This window comes from Chanodichthys erythropterus, chromosome 6 (assembly GCF_024489055.1).
Source record: "Chanodichthys erythropterus isolate Z2021 chromosome 6, ASM2448905v1, whole genome shotgun sequence".
NCBI classification, from domain to species: Eukaryota; Metazoa; Chordata; class Actinopteri; order Cypriniformes; family Xenocyprididae; genus Chanodichthys; species Chanodichthys erythropterus.
The window spans coordinates 21,764,862-21,780,242 of NC_090226.1; the positions used below are offsets into that span (position 1 = coordinate 21,764,862).

At 35.3% G+C, this 15,381-nt stretch overlaps 1 protein-coding gene across 1 annotated transcript in view; it reads left to right on the plus strand.

Annotated features, from left to right (window-relative positions):
• Positions 1 to 15,381, plus strand: part of wdr18 (WD repeat domain 18) — a 94,489-nt gene that overhangs the window by 10,732 nt on the left and 68,376 nt on the right. Inside the window, exon 4 of the mRNA XM_067387390.1 lies at positions 14,441 to 14,582. Coding sequence (XP_067243491.1) covers positions 14,441 to 14,582 — 142 coding nt within the window. The remainder of the gene's footprint in view (positions 1 to 14,440; positions 14,583 to 15,381) is intronic.

A 15,381-nucleotide genomic window follows, 5' to 3' on the forward strand; every position in this document is an offset into this window, starting at 1 on the left:
GCTTAAGACTGGGCAAGTCTTAGACTGTGTTCTAACGAGGTGTTTGTTGAAATTTGAAATCAACATAAACAATGTCCAACAGCGTTTTTGAAAATAGCTTACTCCACCTTTAAGTATCATTGACCCTTTTACCTGGAAAGCGCTTCTCCCACTCAATGGCAGTTGTTCAGCTGGCGCATGCATCTTTGGATCTACATGACTTCATTTGGATCACGTTTTGTTGTTTGCTGGAGGCATTCATGTTTTTTCTTAGCAACACTGGTCAAGGCTCTTATTGATTCCTTAAGACTGTGTTGTCACCAGCTTAATTGTGTTTGCCCGTAAACGTCGCCCCTGTTCTGCACTCAGGTTTCTGCTGTAAGTTGAATCGTGCCGTTTGTGTTGTCTGTGACCTTGCTGCTGATTGAACAACGGCAAGTGCAGCGCAGCATGAAGAATGAAGCGCTGTGAAGAACGAGGGGAATCTAAAGTGTGATGGGGCACACGGGCTCACCGACAGATGTGAGAGAGCTTAAAGTGATTGGAGTTTTCAAACCTTCTTCCTGTTTTTTCAGTTTTTACAAGTTATGTCGACCCAAAGTCACATAGCATCTTACATCTTTGTTTTCATTATCATGTTTTTGCTTATTTTGCCCATGTACAATATATGCTATACACTGCGTTCCAAATTATTATGCAAGAGACAAATCAGTAAAATTTCTGTACAATAAACATTCAGATTTTAGTTTTTCTAAGAAAATGTTTGTTTGTTTATTTATCCATGTCTTTTTAGATAACTGGTATCAGTCTCAGACAAAATAATTTGCCAGATCTATGGAAACCCTACTTAGAGGTTGTTCCACATTATTAAGCAAGTCACAGTTCTCATGCAATATGGGGAGGAAGAAAGATCTTTCTGAAGATGAAAAGCATGAAATGGTGCAATGTTGTGCAAAAGGCATGAAAACAACTAATATTGTGTGAAACTGATTGGAGATTATCGAATTATCATAAGATTTGTGAGTGATTTAGAGCACAGCAGAACTCGGTCATATAAAGACTTATTGAGGAAAGTTCCTGTCAAAAAAATTAATTGTATTTTTAAAGGCAGCTATAAAAAAGCCAGTGTTGAGCAGCAAACAGGTATTTGAAGCTGCTGGTGTCTTGAGTCTTGAGAACCTCACCATGCAGGCTGGCAGTTGTGCGTAAAGATGCATTTTAGACACCACTAACCAAACCTCACAAAGAGAAACATTTACAGTGGGTGTAGAAATAAATGAAGACTCATTTTTAAATAGCTTTATTCATTGACTAATGCCGTACTACAATGGATGGTCTAAACGGATGGATTTCTGCATGGTTGGTGAATGGCCACCACGTTCCAAAAAGACTGCGACGTCAGCAAGGAGCTGGTGGGTGATGATTTGGGCTGGAATACTGGGAAGTGAGATGGAGGGTATTAAAATGACTTTTGCAAGATATGTGGAGTTCATAACTGGCCATTTTCAGCTATGGTATAAAAAGGAGGATAGTGCATAGTATAATGCACTATTGTACAATGCATTATGCACTATCCCATGCAGCAAAAAAACACCACAGCAGCAAAACTGTTTGAAAATGTATTTCTACACCCACTGTAAATGTTTCTCATTGTGAGGTTTGGTTAGTGGTGTCTAAAATGCATCTTTATGCACAACAGCCAGCCTGCATGGAGCCTTTATCTGACCGAGTTCTGCTGTAGTCTAAATCACTCACAAATCTTAAGATAATTTGATCTCCATTCGGTTTCATACAATATTAGTTGTTTTCATGCCTTTTGCACAACATTGGACCATTTCAACCTTTTCATCTTCAGAAAGATCTTTCTTCCTCCCCATATTGCATGAGAACTGTGACTTGCTTAATAATGTGGAACAACCTCTAAGTAGGGTTTCCATAGATCTGGCAAATTATTTTGTCTGAGATTGATACCAGTTATTTAAAAAGACATGGATAAATAAACAAACAAACATTTTCTTAGAAAAACTAAAATCTGAATGTTTATTGTACTGAAATCTTACTGATATGTCAATTGCATAATAATTTGGAACGCAGTGTACAGAGCATATAGGCTATGTAATTATATCATGATTTTCTTAAAAAAAGTTAATGATAACTATATCTTCTACACAAAATATCACAGTATACATATTTTTTTATAGAAAACGTTCAGTTTAGAAAGTTGATTCAGTAACTGAACTGATTCAGTGAGATCATTTAGCAAAGGGATTCAAGTTTGAGTCTTTATGAACTCTTACTTTATAATAAAAATATAGTTACATTATAGATACAATTTCTAGCTTGTTGCAAATTTTTGAAGAAAAAAAAATAGAGCTGTCAAAATAACGTGTTAATTTCGATTAATTAATGAATTAATTAATCGAAAATAATCTGAGAAAAAACGTGTTAAAAAAATAACGCAGATTAATCCATTCCGTATTGACCTTTGAACCTGGAGCCGTTCTCGTGCGCGTGAGCTCTCCAGGTTCAAAGTGAGTGTCTTCAAAGTAAGCACCGTCTTTGCACTCTGTCTACCTCACACATAATAATCTAAATCAACTGACACAATGCTAAAAGTTCGTAAGACCGAATCCATGTTTCACGAGGCGCATTCGGAGAGTGTTTTTCCTGAATAACCGCTGGGTGTGAATAGTGCTCAAAAGAACATCACCTCATGTTCTCTGACAGGCGCCCTGCACATGCAGCTGACATAAACCACACTTTCAGTAAACAAAAAGAAAATCCTATCCAGTGGTGAAGTGTTTTCTGTGTTGACAAATCTTTTGCGATGTCCTGATAACAGTCGTGATTCGCACACAACGCGTCAACGTCAGCTAATGTCCAATTCGCGACCTAATGACTCATTTGAACAAATTCATTTTAATGAATCATGACAACAACTGATCGGTCCACACGGTCTATAATGAATCATTTACTTGAACAACTCTGAAATGAGAACATAAGTGTGCTTAATCCATTTAGCAAGATTGGTTAGTAAAATTAGCCTTAATAATCCACAGTATTTTCAGGTTATTTAAATGTCAGTGTGTAGTAAATTAGGCCTACCTATAAAATCGGTTAGTTTAGACTGGAGTGAGGTGAAACCAGAACAAAGCAAGTTGTTGTTAGCTAGGTGCATTCAATCGTATATGGTAGAAAATTATATTATTAGTTAATATAACTTCTAAATGCTACTTTTTAATACTTTTCAGGTTTAGCAAAAAAGCATCTTCTCTTACAAAGCTATAAAATCACTTTTTTTTTTTTTTTTTTTTTTGCAAAGAGGGCAAGAAAGAATTACATTGAGAGTGACTTTATTGTCAGTATCGGGCTTGCAGATCACGTAGGGCACTTTTTACTGTTCGTGTGGATGATCATGTCTGTCACCACCAAAGACCATTTTTGACCCAGGAAAAACCCTGCATTGATTCATTTGAACTGAAATATTTAATACTTTCACAGCAAAAATTATGTATGCGATTAATTTAGATTAATTAATCACAGAGTATGTAATTAATTAATCAATTGACAGCCCTAAAAAAATTAAAATGCATGTATTTCTAACAAATATAAAAATGCATTATAAAAACTGATCATTACTGTACCATCTCACAAGGTTCTTTATGGTGTCATAATGTCCATTATGATGATATAATGGCCTTCATGGTGGCATATCGTCCTTCATTGTGACATATTATCCTTTATAAAACGGTTAGTTCATGTCCTTGATTTTGATTAGTCAATAGCTGTGTTTTATTCCCGATAAAACAAGGCTATGACCGCTTCACCCAACAGTTCTGTGTATCTCTACACAACACCCTTAGCAACCACTCTTAGGAACGTAAATTGTATGTTCTCAATTGATATTGTTCATTGAAGCTTACTGTATTATGTTGAAAAGTATTGCAAGAAAGAGATAGAGTGAGCGATTTTATTACCTGCATTCAGATTTAGCATTTTCTTTCAGGTCAGTCCTATGTTCATAATAAAAAATGAATAAATGTCCAATGTATTATCTTGTCCTTTTAACAGTTAAGGGGTTTTCCTGTGACTGACAGCACTAGTCAAAGCATTTGTCAGTTGTGTCTTGTTCCATGTTCACAACAATTCAGTCTTTTCAGTGGAAAAGTGTTTGCTACTGACTGACACACTCATAAAAAGTCTTTGCTGCCATCTAATGGCATAATAATGTAACTTCAGTTGCTGTTTACAGTCAGGGACTATTTTTTTTCGGCGGAAGGAAGGCTTTTATTGAAATTTTACTTCATGAAAGTTGCATTGATACATATTTTTGGCTTTAATATTTTTATTGTTTGGTAGCCATTTTATAAAAGCAATAAGGTACTCGAGGCTAGTGCTGTATTGCTTGCTTAAAGCTGCTGTCCGCAATTTTTCCTCTTTGTCGCCATCTCAGTTTGAAACATGCGATTGCAATCATATGCGGAACAGATATCTGTACGTGATCTGTTCGTCAGCGCGGATGAATCTAATGTTTGCTGTCAGTCACCGCACCGGTGTGGATACCGAACTTCAGAATCACAGATTCTAAGTCTTGAAAGTATGACCAATATAAGATTTTCACTGGAAAATATCATCTGAACAAGTAACATGTCTGCCACTTTTGTTCTGACCAACTGAGTTAAAAAGCATTAGGCCTACAATAAATTGCGATTCCAATGATGATTAAATCTAACGATCGTTTAGCTTGGATCATGCCAAACCGTGCAAATTATTATTACTGTTATATTGTTCTCAAATTGTTATTGTTAACAACATCAGCATTGTGTGACTGTGTATTTAGTGTGCTTTAGTGTTACCTATAGATTTCAATGTCTGTAGCCACTCCACAGTCCAAAGTCTTTTGCTTTTTGACTAGGAGTGAATCTCCAGCTGTCATTGATGATTGTCATTTGAATCTTTCTGGATTACAATCCGCCATAAAAATGATAAGTTTAATTATATCAGCTGCTGTGAGAACAGGCTATAAATGTGCCGCTACCGGCAGCGTCCTCACGTGATAAAACCAATTAGCCTGAACTCCTTCCTTTGTTTACGGATGTGATGTAATGACGCACAGAGGAACTGCTGCATGCTCAAATTTCCCGCGGAAATCCGCCACGTCACTCTTATTATAAAACATTATTACAAGCTTACCGTTGTGAATCGAGACAAGATAATTAGATAGTTTTGAGTTTTGAAAGTTGATTTTGGATCATTTTTAACCAAAAAAGTTGTGGACTGCAGCTTTAAGTCACAGTGGCCATTATGATTTATATATAGATTTTTTTCCCTAGGGCTATTATGCCCCTTTTTACAAGATGTAATATAAGTCTCAGGTGTCCCCAGAATGTGTCTGAGGTTTCAGCTCAAAATACCCCACAGATCATTTATTATACCATGTTGTAAATGGCCATTTTTGAGTGGAAGGAAATCTCAATGTGTTTTAAAGCCATATCAGTCTAAACTTTTGACATATGGTTTCTGAGTGCACACATCTGAAGTGCATGCACAGAAAGCTGGCTTTTAGCACGTCCTGTGAGTATTAAAGGTGCCCTAGAATCAAAAATTGAATTTACCTTGGCATAGTTAAATAACAAGAGTTCAGTACATGGAAATGACATACAGTTAGTCTCAAACACCATTGTTTCCTCCTTGTTGTGTAAATCTCATTTGTTTAAAAGACCTCAGAAGAACAGGCGAATCTCAAAATAACACCGACTGTTATGGAACAGTCTGGATCATTAATATCTATGACCCCAATATTTGCATATGCCAGCCCATGTTCAAGCCATTACACAAGGGCAGGCAGTATTAACATCTGGATCTGTGCACAGCTGAATCATCAGACCAGGTAAGCAAGCAAGAACAATAGCAAAAAATGGCAGATGGAGTGATTAATAACTGACATGATAAATGTTTCGTTAGCATGTTGCTAATACTGTTAAATGTGGTTAAAGTTACCATCCTTTCTTACTGTATTCACAGAGACAAGAATACAGTTCTCTTTCACATCTTATTGCTTTAAACTGTCAAATACACACAAAGTTCACATAAACACAATTGGTTATGTCTGTGAATGCAAACAGCAAGTAAATAAATCGCATGTGTATATTAGATATGTGTATTAAAGTGAAACCAATAATATACAATACCCACTGCTATATAAGCTTTTAATATGAATCAAACAACAAAATAAAAACACAAAATCACTCACTGCTCTTGACTGAATAACTTCACAGCTTTAATAAGAATTAATTTCTTACTTGAATTCTGCTGTTAAGTGCTTTGGTGAGGAGATAAACTTGGCGGACTGTGTACAGCTCACTCAGGGCGGGGTCTATGCTAAGGGCAGAGTCTGTCAGCAGTCATGGGCGGGGCCTAGCATTTGTGATGTCACACTGCCAAGACACATTTATGTTCAAACACCATGTAAAAGTGAATTTTGCATAATAGGTCGCCTTTAATAAAAAGATTTAAATTTGGATCCATTTAGATTTAATGAGGTTAGATGTTTTTAATATAATAAAATCATTTTAGGTCATGCTGTGACCTCCTTGGAACCCGGTTGAGAAACATTGCTTTAAGGGCCTGGGATACTTCATTTTCCGCATTCCGCTCCATCTCGTGTACAGTTGTCCACACACTTTCGCACATAAAAACTCAGATGAGTATCACAGATGTTGTTCAAGACAGGTCGGCCCCTGAGTTTACCCAGCGGTGCTGCGTCATGCAGTGGTGCTGACAGAATGGGGTTCAATTCTGTCTCATATCACTTTATCTGTTCTTGTGTTTCCATCTGGAACTCATTCTCTTCTCTCCATTTCTCTTATTCAATCAGTCATCTTTTTCTTTAAGCTAATCATTTGACCGATAGAAGCTAAAATCAGTAATGAAAAAAACAACACCACCACAGGCTCATTGGAGAAGCGTAGCTTTACCTACTCAAAATATGTACATATAAGTCACTGCAGTTTACAGCTGAAATGAACACTAGAGGCAGTAAAAACAGCAACAACTTTCTTTTTCTTTTTTTACGCAAAGTTATGATTACATGATTACATATGATTACATTTTTAACAAAATAAAAACACAAAATCACTCACTGCTCTTGACTGAATAACTTCACAGCTTTAATAAGAATGAATTTCTTACTTGAATGCTGCTGTTAAGTGCTCTGGTGAGGAGATAAACTTGGCGGACTGTGTACAGCTCACTCAGGGCGGGGTCTATGCTAAGGCCTAGCATTTGTGATGTCACACTGCCAAGACACATTTATGTTCAAACACAATGTAAAAGTGAATTTTGCATAATAGGTCCCCTTTAATAAAAAGATTTAAATTTGGATCCATTTAGATTTAATGAGGTTAGATGTTTTTAATATAATAAAATCAGCTGTAAACTGCAGTGACTTATATGTACATATTTTGAGTAGGTAAAGCTACGCTTCTCCAATGAGCCTGTGGTGGTGTTGTTTTTTTCATTACTGATTTTAGTGAACACTAGAGGCAGTAAAAACAGCAACAACTTTCTTTTTCTTTTTTTACGCAAAGTTATGATTACATGGGCAGATTATTAATTAACCCCTTAAATCCTGAGGGTATTTACAAAGGTTTTTTTTTCTGAGTGACACACAAAAAAGTAAAGACTCGTAACTCCAAAACTATAGTAGAGTCAAAAGGCTGGTATCGTTTGAAAGGAAACTTTTTAAATTAAAATAAATAAATAAATTTGGACAATCTCATGCTGAGAAACTGCAAATAAACAGCAAAAAGCAGAAAATAGAAAAAATATACATATCTTTCTAATTTAAAATGGAATATCTCATGAAGGAAATAAGGTAGTGTGTTCATTCGTTTTTGGTTATGTTCCTCTATATGTGAACTGTGTCTGGATCAAATTTTATGGTGATTTGCATGAAGAATTCAAAAGTTACAGCATTTTGAACAAAGTTAGACATTTTAAAAAAAAAAATTGTTGAGTGACATGAACACAAATAATGACTAATAACTTCAAATCTCTAGCAAGGAGTCAAAAGGTTGGTATCGTTTGAAAGAGAATTTTTTACATTTTTAAATAAATTAAATTTGGACATTCTCATGCTGAGAAACTGCTGATAAAGACAAAAAAGTTTGCTCAAGGGACATTTTACATATATTTCATATTTGACATGCAATAACTCAGAGAGGAAATAAGGTAGGAGGACAATTCTTTTTTTGGTGATGTTCATCTATATGTGCGCTGTATCTTGATCTTGTGGTGATCCCATAAAGAAATCAAAAGTAACTGCATTTGGAACCAATATAGCCTTTTTGTTTATCCATTGGTGCCCCCTGATGGGCATTTTTAAAATCGTTCTTTCACGTGGAGTAACTCATGATCGGCTTATTGGATTTTGTTGATCTTGGAATTATTTCAATCGGAGAGTGCACTGCAAGTAATGATGTGCCATTTCCTACAATCTATGCATGTTTCATGAAGTTATAAGTGGAAATGCCAAGTGATAGCTACATTTTAGTTTTAGTTAGCATCTGTGCGCCTGTGGGGCTTTATGTGTCGTAATTGCGTGAGCAATAACTCGTGATCGGCTTATTGGATTATGCTGATGTTGGACTCATTTTACTTACTTTAGTTAGTGTATAATGTTGCTGTTAGAGCATAAACAACATCTGCAAAGTTACTATACTCAAAGTTAAATGCAAAGGGAGATATTTTCTTCTAAAGAATTTGCAGTTTAAGGACTACAACAAACGACTGGTAGGGACAGCAACAAGCTTCTTTCTGGGTTAGTGGCTTCACTAACCCTAAAATTTACATAAACCCTGCCCCCGAGAGCACACAACAAAGGGGGCGAGGCCATGTTGGGCTGCTATACAGAAGAGGAAGACTTGATATAGTAGAGCGTTGTTACCATGTTACCACAACCTGTAAGTTTGTTTAAACTTTGATGTGTTTTCCATTAATATTTTCTATAGTTATTTTTATGTTGTAAGGACATAAACAAGCAATGTTTGGCTCCACTAGCCAGTTACCTAATTGCTAATTCAAACTTATCCTACAAATACCTACAGACTTCTTTTAATCCCACCAGCTAACTTCGAATGTTGGTGTTTGTTGTCGTTTATTTGATCATTGTAAACTATTTTTTGATTAGAGATTTTATGTAGTGTTTACCCACGTTCATTTGACTACATGCACATTAAACATGGTTCTTTACTGTAGTAAAGCCATGATTAGTCTTTGTAATGGGCTCATAGTTCTGGTGACAGATATATGGCTACACTCGTTCTATAAAGGCAAAACTAACAGTGCTATATAGTCAGTAGGGATCACTGTAGATCCGCAGTCTGTAATCATTTGTTAGAATGATTATATGAAATGCATGGATTTTTTTTTTTTTTTCATGTATGAAGCTTTGTTTCTGTGGTCTTCTGATTTAATATCCAGTAATTCAGTTTGTTTATTTATTTTTATAAAAATAGTGCGTGAGTACACAATTTGTTAATAGACAAAAACTTATTCAAATGATTATTATACAAAAGTGCTACAACGCAATCATGTATTATGCTCTACTACAGCTTTATTATTAATACTAAAGCTTTAATATAGGGTATAAAACCCTATATCAAAAAGCTAACATAAAGAGCAGTAGTATTTACAAATAACAGCGTATCTAAAAAGCATGAGACAACTACAAACAAAAAACAGACCATTTTGAGACCTTCTGTAAGAGCCGTGCTTGCATAGGTTCTGATTCGGGCTTATATTGATAAGGCAATATTGACACCATTGTTTACAATACACTGGAGCACAAGCAACTACCTGTAATGGTAAGGGGTGTGAAGTTTCCGGACAACGTGCACTAGGCGGTTAGCGAATCGCAACACACTGGGCCAGCTAACCAATCTGAGAGGAGGGGCTTCATAGAACCAGGAACTCAACAGAGCGTTTTAAGAAGAAGGAAAACAGCGGTATAGAATAAAGTTAAAATATAAGAAAAAATAATTAATTTTTTTTAAAACAAAGCATGAACACATTACAGCGCACCCCATAAACACAATCAAGCCTTCGAAAATAGCTGATCAACCACCCCTTTAATTAACATTGCTGACTGTTTTTTTTTTTTATATATATAAATTGTATTGTATTTTTAATTAAAACATGAAATCTATAAATCTTAAAATGTTATTTATATATGCTAATTAATTTCCCCAGTTTTTTAATTTCCCCATGTGAATCTTTTTATAACAATCCTCTACGGACAGACTGAAGCTCTAGTCGCCATTTTACGACTTTTTACATGGAATGCAAGAACAATGGAGAAAAAAAAGGGTATATATATATATATATATATATATATATATATATATATATATATATATATATATATATATATATATATATATATATATACACCCTTTTTTTCTCCATTGTTCTTGTATATAATATAATATAATATAATATAATATAATATATAATATAATATAATGTATAATGTATGTATATATATATATATATATATATGTGGGTGTGTGTGTGTGTGTGTGTGTGTGTGTCTCTCTATATATATATATATATATATATATATATATATAAATAAAATATATGTATATATGTGTATATATAATATATATAATATATGTGTGTATGTATGTATGTATGTATGTATGTATTTATGTATGTATATATGTATATATATATATATATATATATATATGTATATATATGTATATATATGTATATATATGTATATATGTATCATTAAAATATAAAATATAACTTTCAAACATTATTAAAGACAAGTAAACAGTCTGTGATTAAATAAGAACAAATAATCAAACTACATGCAGTCGCAAAAATAATCACAATAGAACAAAGATACAAATGAAATGTGCATTTCATGTTTTTCAGGTAGATCTAACAGTAATTAGATAAAGATTAGGTACATAAATTAAATAAAGTAATCAAATGTAAAATACTGCATAGTCTTCACTGTGTAAATTAAATATAGATGAATCCTTATTAAAGGTGCCCTAGAACTTTTTTTAATAAGATGTATTATAAGTCTAAGGTGTCCCCTGAATATGTCTGTGAAGTTTCAGCTCAATTTTTTTTTAATTAATTTTTTTAACTGCCTATTTTGGGGCATCATTATAAATGAGCCGATTCAGGGCTTCTGCCCCTTTAATTCTCGTGCTCCACGCCCACAGAGCTTGCACTTGCCTTGAACAGTGCATAAACAAAGTTTACACAGCTAATATAACCATCAAATGGATCTTTACAAAGTGTTTGTCATGCATGCAGCATGCATGCGTAGGATTATGTGAGTATTGTATACTGTTATATTGTTTACATCTGATTCTGAATGAATTTGAGGCTGTGTTCCATGGCTAACGTCTAATGCTACACTGTTGGAGAGATTTATAAAGAATGAAGTTGTGTTTATGAATTATACAGACTGCAAGTGTTTAATAATGGAAATAGTGACGGCTCTTGTCTCCGTGAATAGAGTAAGAAACGATTTTAACTTTAACCACATTTAACAGTACATTAGCAACATGCTAACGAAACATTTAGAAAGACAATTTACAAATATCACTAAAAATATCATGATATCATGGATCATGTCAGTTATTATCGCTTCATCTGCCATCTTTTGCTATTGTTCTTGCTTGCTTACCTAGTCTGATGATTCACCTGTGCAGATCCAGACTTTACTGGCTGCCCTTGTCTAATGCCTTTCATAATGTTGGGAACATGGGCTGGCATATGCAAATATTGGGGCGTACATCCCGACTGTTACGTAACAGTCGGTGTTATGTTGAGATTTGCCTGTTCTTCGGAGGTCTTTTAAACAAATGAGATTTATATAAGAAGGAGGAAACAATGGAGTTTGAGACTAACTGTATGTTATTTCCATGTACTGAACTCTTATTATTTGACTATGCCAAGATAAATTTAATTTTTCATTTGAGGGCACCTTTAAAGATACAAAAGTTGTTCAGTCAAGAGAAGTGAGTGATTTTTTGTGACAACTTTTGTTGTTTGATTAACATTAAAAACGGACAGCAGAAATATATTAGGCTGCTGTGACATAATGCATGGATCCAATATACTGATACCGTTCACACACATGCGTTGTCTTTCTCCTCTTGTTTACTAGGATACACATTTTGAGACAATTTTCTGTGAATTTGTCCACTCAAACTTTCGACTTGAATGAGAACTCAATTCAGTATTCGTGTGCAGTCAGACATGGCTTTCTGGGCGAGTACCAAATTAAGTTAAAGGGGCTCTATGTAAGATTTTTACTTTAATAAAGCATAAAAATACCCTTATATGTTTGCAGATATTTAGGAAACATGCTAAGTTCACCTATTTGTTTCTCAGAAAAACAATGCTACAGCCAGATATTCTACTTTGAAAATGTGCGTTCCGTGTCGGAATGTCTGTTTTTGTTTTGGTCTGTACGAAACCTCGTGCTGCAGTTTATCCAATAGTATTTCGACATCACAGGTTGCCAGTTGGCGGAAAACACAGCGTATTGCAGCCATGGAGACCGGCAAACAAACTGGGTCAGAGAATCAGGCAATAATGTCAGCTGCGCGTTCCTGCTCTCTTCTCTGTCACGGTGAAGTGACACACCCGCGCGGGCGCCTCTTCTCTCTCCCTTGTCTCGGTTAAGTAGTGTTTGTGTTTGTATTGCGCATTGATTTTAGTCATTCCCGCAGGTCTCACGCTCACACCGAAAGCGTGCGCACTACTGATCTATATGAGTGGAACGAACGCTCAGTCTCAAACAGAGACAGAAATCAAACAGTCACAAGTACCAAAATAAGCACCTGCCTGCGCTTAAACTGTCAAATACATACAAAAGTATGTCAAAACCAGCGGCACAGGCAATCTTGGTGAGTATACAGATAAACATAGTCAGTTTTGAATCGTTAAATAGCTAAGAAAGTGAACCCATGTCGTGTGTAACAGTATTGGGTCCGTTGAACACCGTTCATAAACTCTTAAAGGGACAGCAGTCCAATATTCCTGCTGCTAATCAAAGAACAAAAGAAACAAAATCACTTTCTGCTCTTGACTGAATACGTTTTATAACTTTAATGGTAAGAATTATTTGCAATAAAGACTACAGAAATTTAGGTAACCAATGCAAAATAACACAATGTGTTATTTTACATTTGATTACTTTAATTTCTCTAGTATTTCTTACCTGAATAAAAACCCAGTTAACCCAAAAAACTTAGTTTCATAGCTCTCTTTATTCTATTGCATTTATTTGAACGGTTTATATTTTATTACTGACTTTTACTTTTTTTAATGAAAATAAAACTCTGCATTGAAGAAAAGTAGATTTTTGTCTGTATATGTTGTCATTTATAGTTCTTAGAAAGATCGGAATCTGCAAAAAATATGTATCGGCCGATCACACTAACAAAAAATCGGAAATCGTAATCGGCCAAGAAAATTGCAATCAGTGCATCTCTACTAAAAAGCCTCTGAATCCATCTAAGTATCTTTATGAACAACAGCATATCAAAACAGATAAATCAACTCATCAGCTTACAGTGTGCAAGTCTCCTCAGCTTTCATTGTCAATTGCGCTCCCTATTGTTGCTGGCAAACATATGCTGTAAAAGCTGGCAACCCGCGTCTTTGAACGAGGGGGCGGGCCAAACAATATTTTGAAATTGGACTGCAGTACCTATTTTGAACACTGGGTGTCATTCCTACAGAGAGCCCCTTTAAAGTTAAATTAAGCACTTGAATGTTTAAATTGGTAAGGCTTAAAAACACATGCAAATGATAAACTTTCATGTAGATGCAGCACTGGCCTGGTCTGGACAGTGGCAGTTCCATCAACTCTTATTGTCCTTATTGTTGAGCCCTGTATTTAGATCTAGCGTGTCAGTTCTCGTTACATGGCATGTGTAAGCCTATCTCTAAAGCGACAGAGGGTGCTCTCAGCCAAATGACTGCAAAGCTCAGTAGGCAATGAAATTACATGTGCTCTAAACGTATTTTCTGCCTCTTACTCAATCACAGGCGAGTGAAATCGTACAATTTACTAGCCATTGGTTAATTAAACATTTTTGTCGCCTAGCGTGAAATTTAGTTACATATGTGAGTGATTTACTTGCATTGTAGAGAGTTGTTATAAACAAGTACTTGCAAGGTCACACCACAAGATTGTGAGGTCATTGATGTGTTTGAATATCAATCTTATTAGTACACTTACACCCAGTATATCATATTTTAATATTTCACATTTATCAATTTTTAATTAACTCCTCACACACATAATTTGTGATAGGATTGATGACACTCACAATTAATTATTGTTGTCCTGAGCGTGTCATTTATAATAAAGACTTCATAATGGCGAGTTAATGAAAGATTGTGTATTATGTTTCAGTGTTGTTCAGCTGGATTCGTCCCGCACACCAGAACCTCGTCACATTCTTTCCCGCCACTCCCTCCCCATCACTGACATACACTGTGGCCTGATGGGACCACAAGCCCGCGTTGCCACCGCATCCCTGGACCAAACCATTAAGGTGAGTTTTGTTCGCTCGGGCTGTTCACACAGAATGCGTTTTTCTATTCCAATGCGCTACTTTTCCATTGTTTTTCTATGTAAACACGCACTAGATGGACGTGCATGAACGTTATGCTCACGTCTTGCGTCTTTTGCAGTGCTTCGCGCATGAGCGCTGTGTTTTTAAGATCCCGTGTCAAGTTAAAAGAATTTAAACTTTTACACGCAGCGCCGCTCTTTAATGTCAGTACCAAAACAGTGGAACAATCAGATGAACTTGGAGGCGGGGCAAGCGTTGCTAGCTTCTGTTTACAGTAGCGAGTTGGCGTGGCAACTGTTTCATTTGTTCATTATTGCCATTATTGCATCACGTCTCAAAAGCGCATCTTGCGACCCTTGCATTCTGTGCTGTGCCTTTTTAAAAAACATTCCTGAGTGCTGCGTTTTTAGACGCAAAGATGTGTTCTGTGTGAACAAGCCCTAAAGGATGTAAATTGCATACATCGTGATATCTGAAATTAATGCTTATATTATAATAATTGTAATCCTATAACATGGACCCTGGTGTCCTAAATTCAGTTTTATAAAATTTAAGATCACATAATGTCTTAAATATCTTAAATGCAGACGTATAAAAAGTACTTGAAAATTATACTTAAGTGAAATTATGGATACTGAGTTTTTAAAATTTTACTCAATTAAATTAAATTAAATATAAGTACATGTAAAAAAGTACAGCTTTATATTGTAATTAAGTATTTAAAAAATAGAAGTAACCTAGCATAAAAATGAGAGAGGAGTTTCTTGTTGAAGCACTT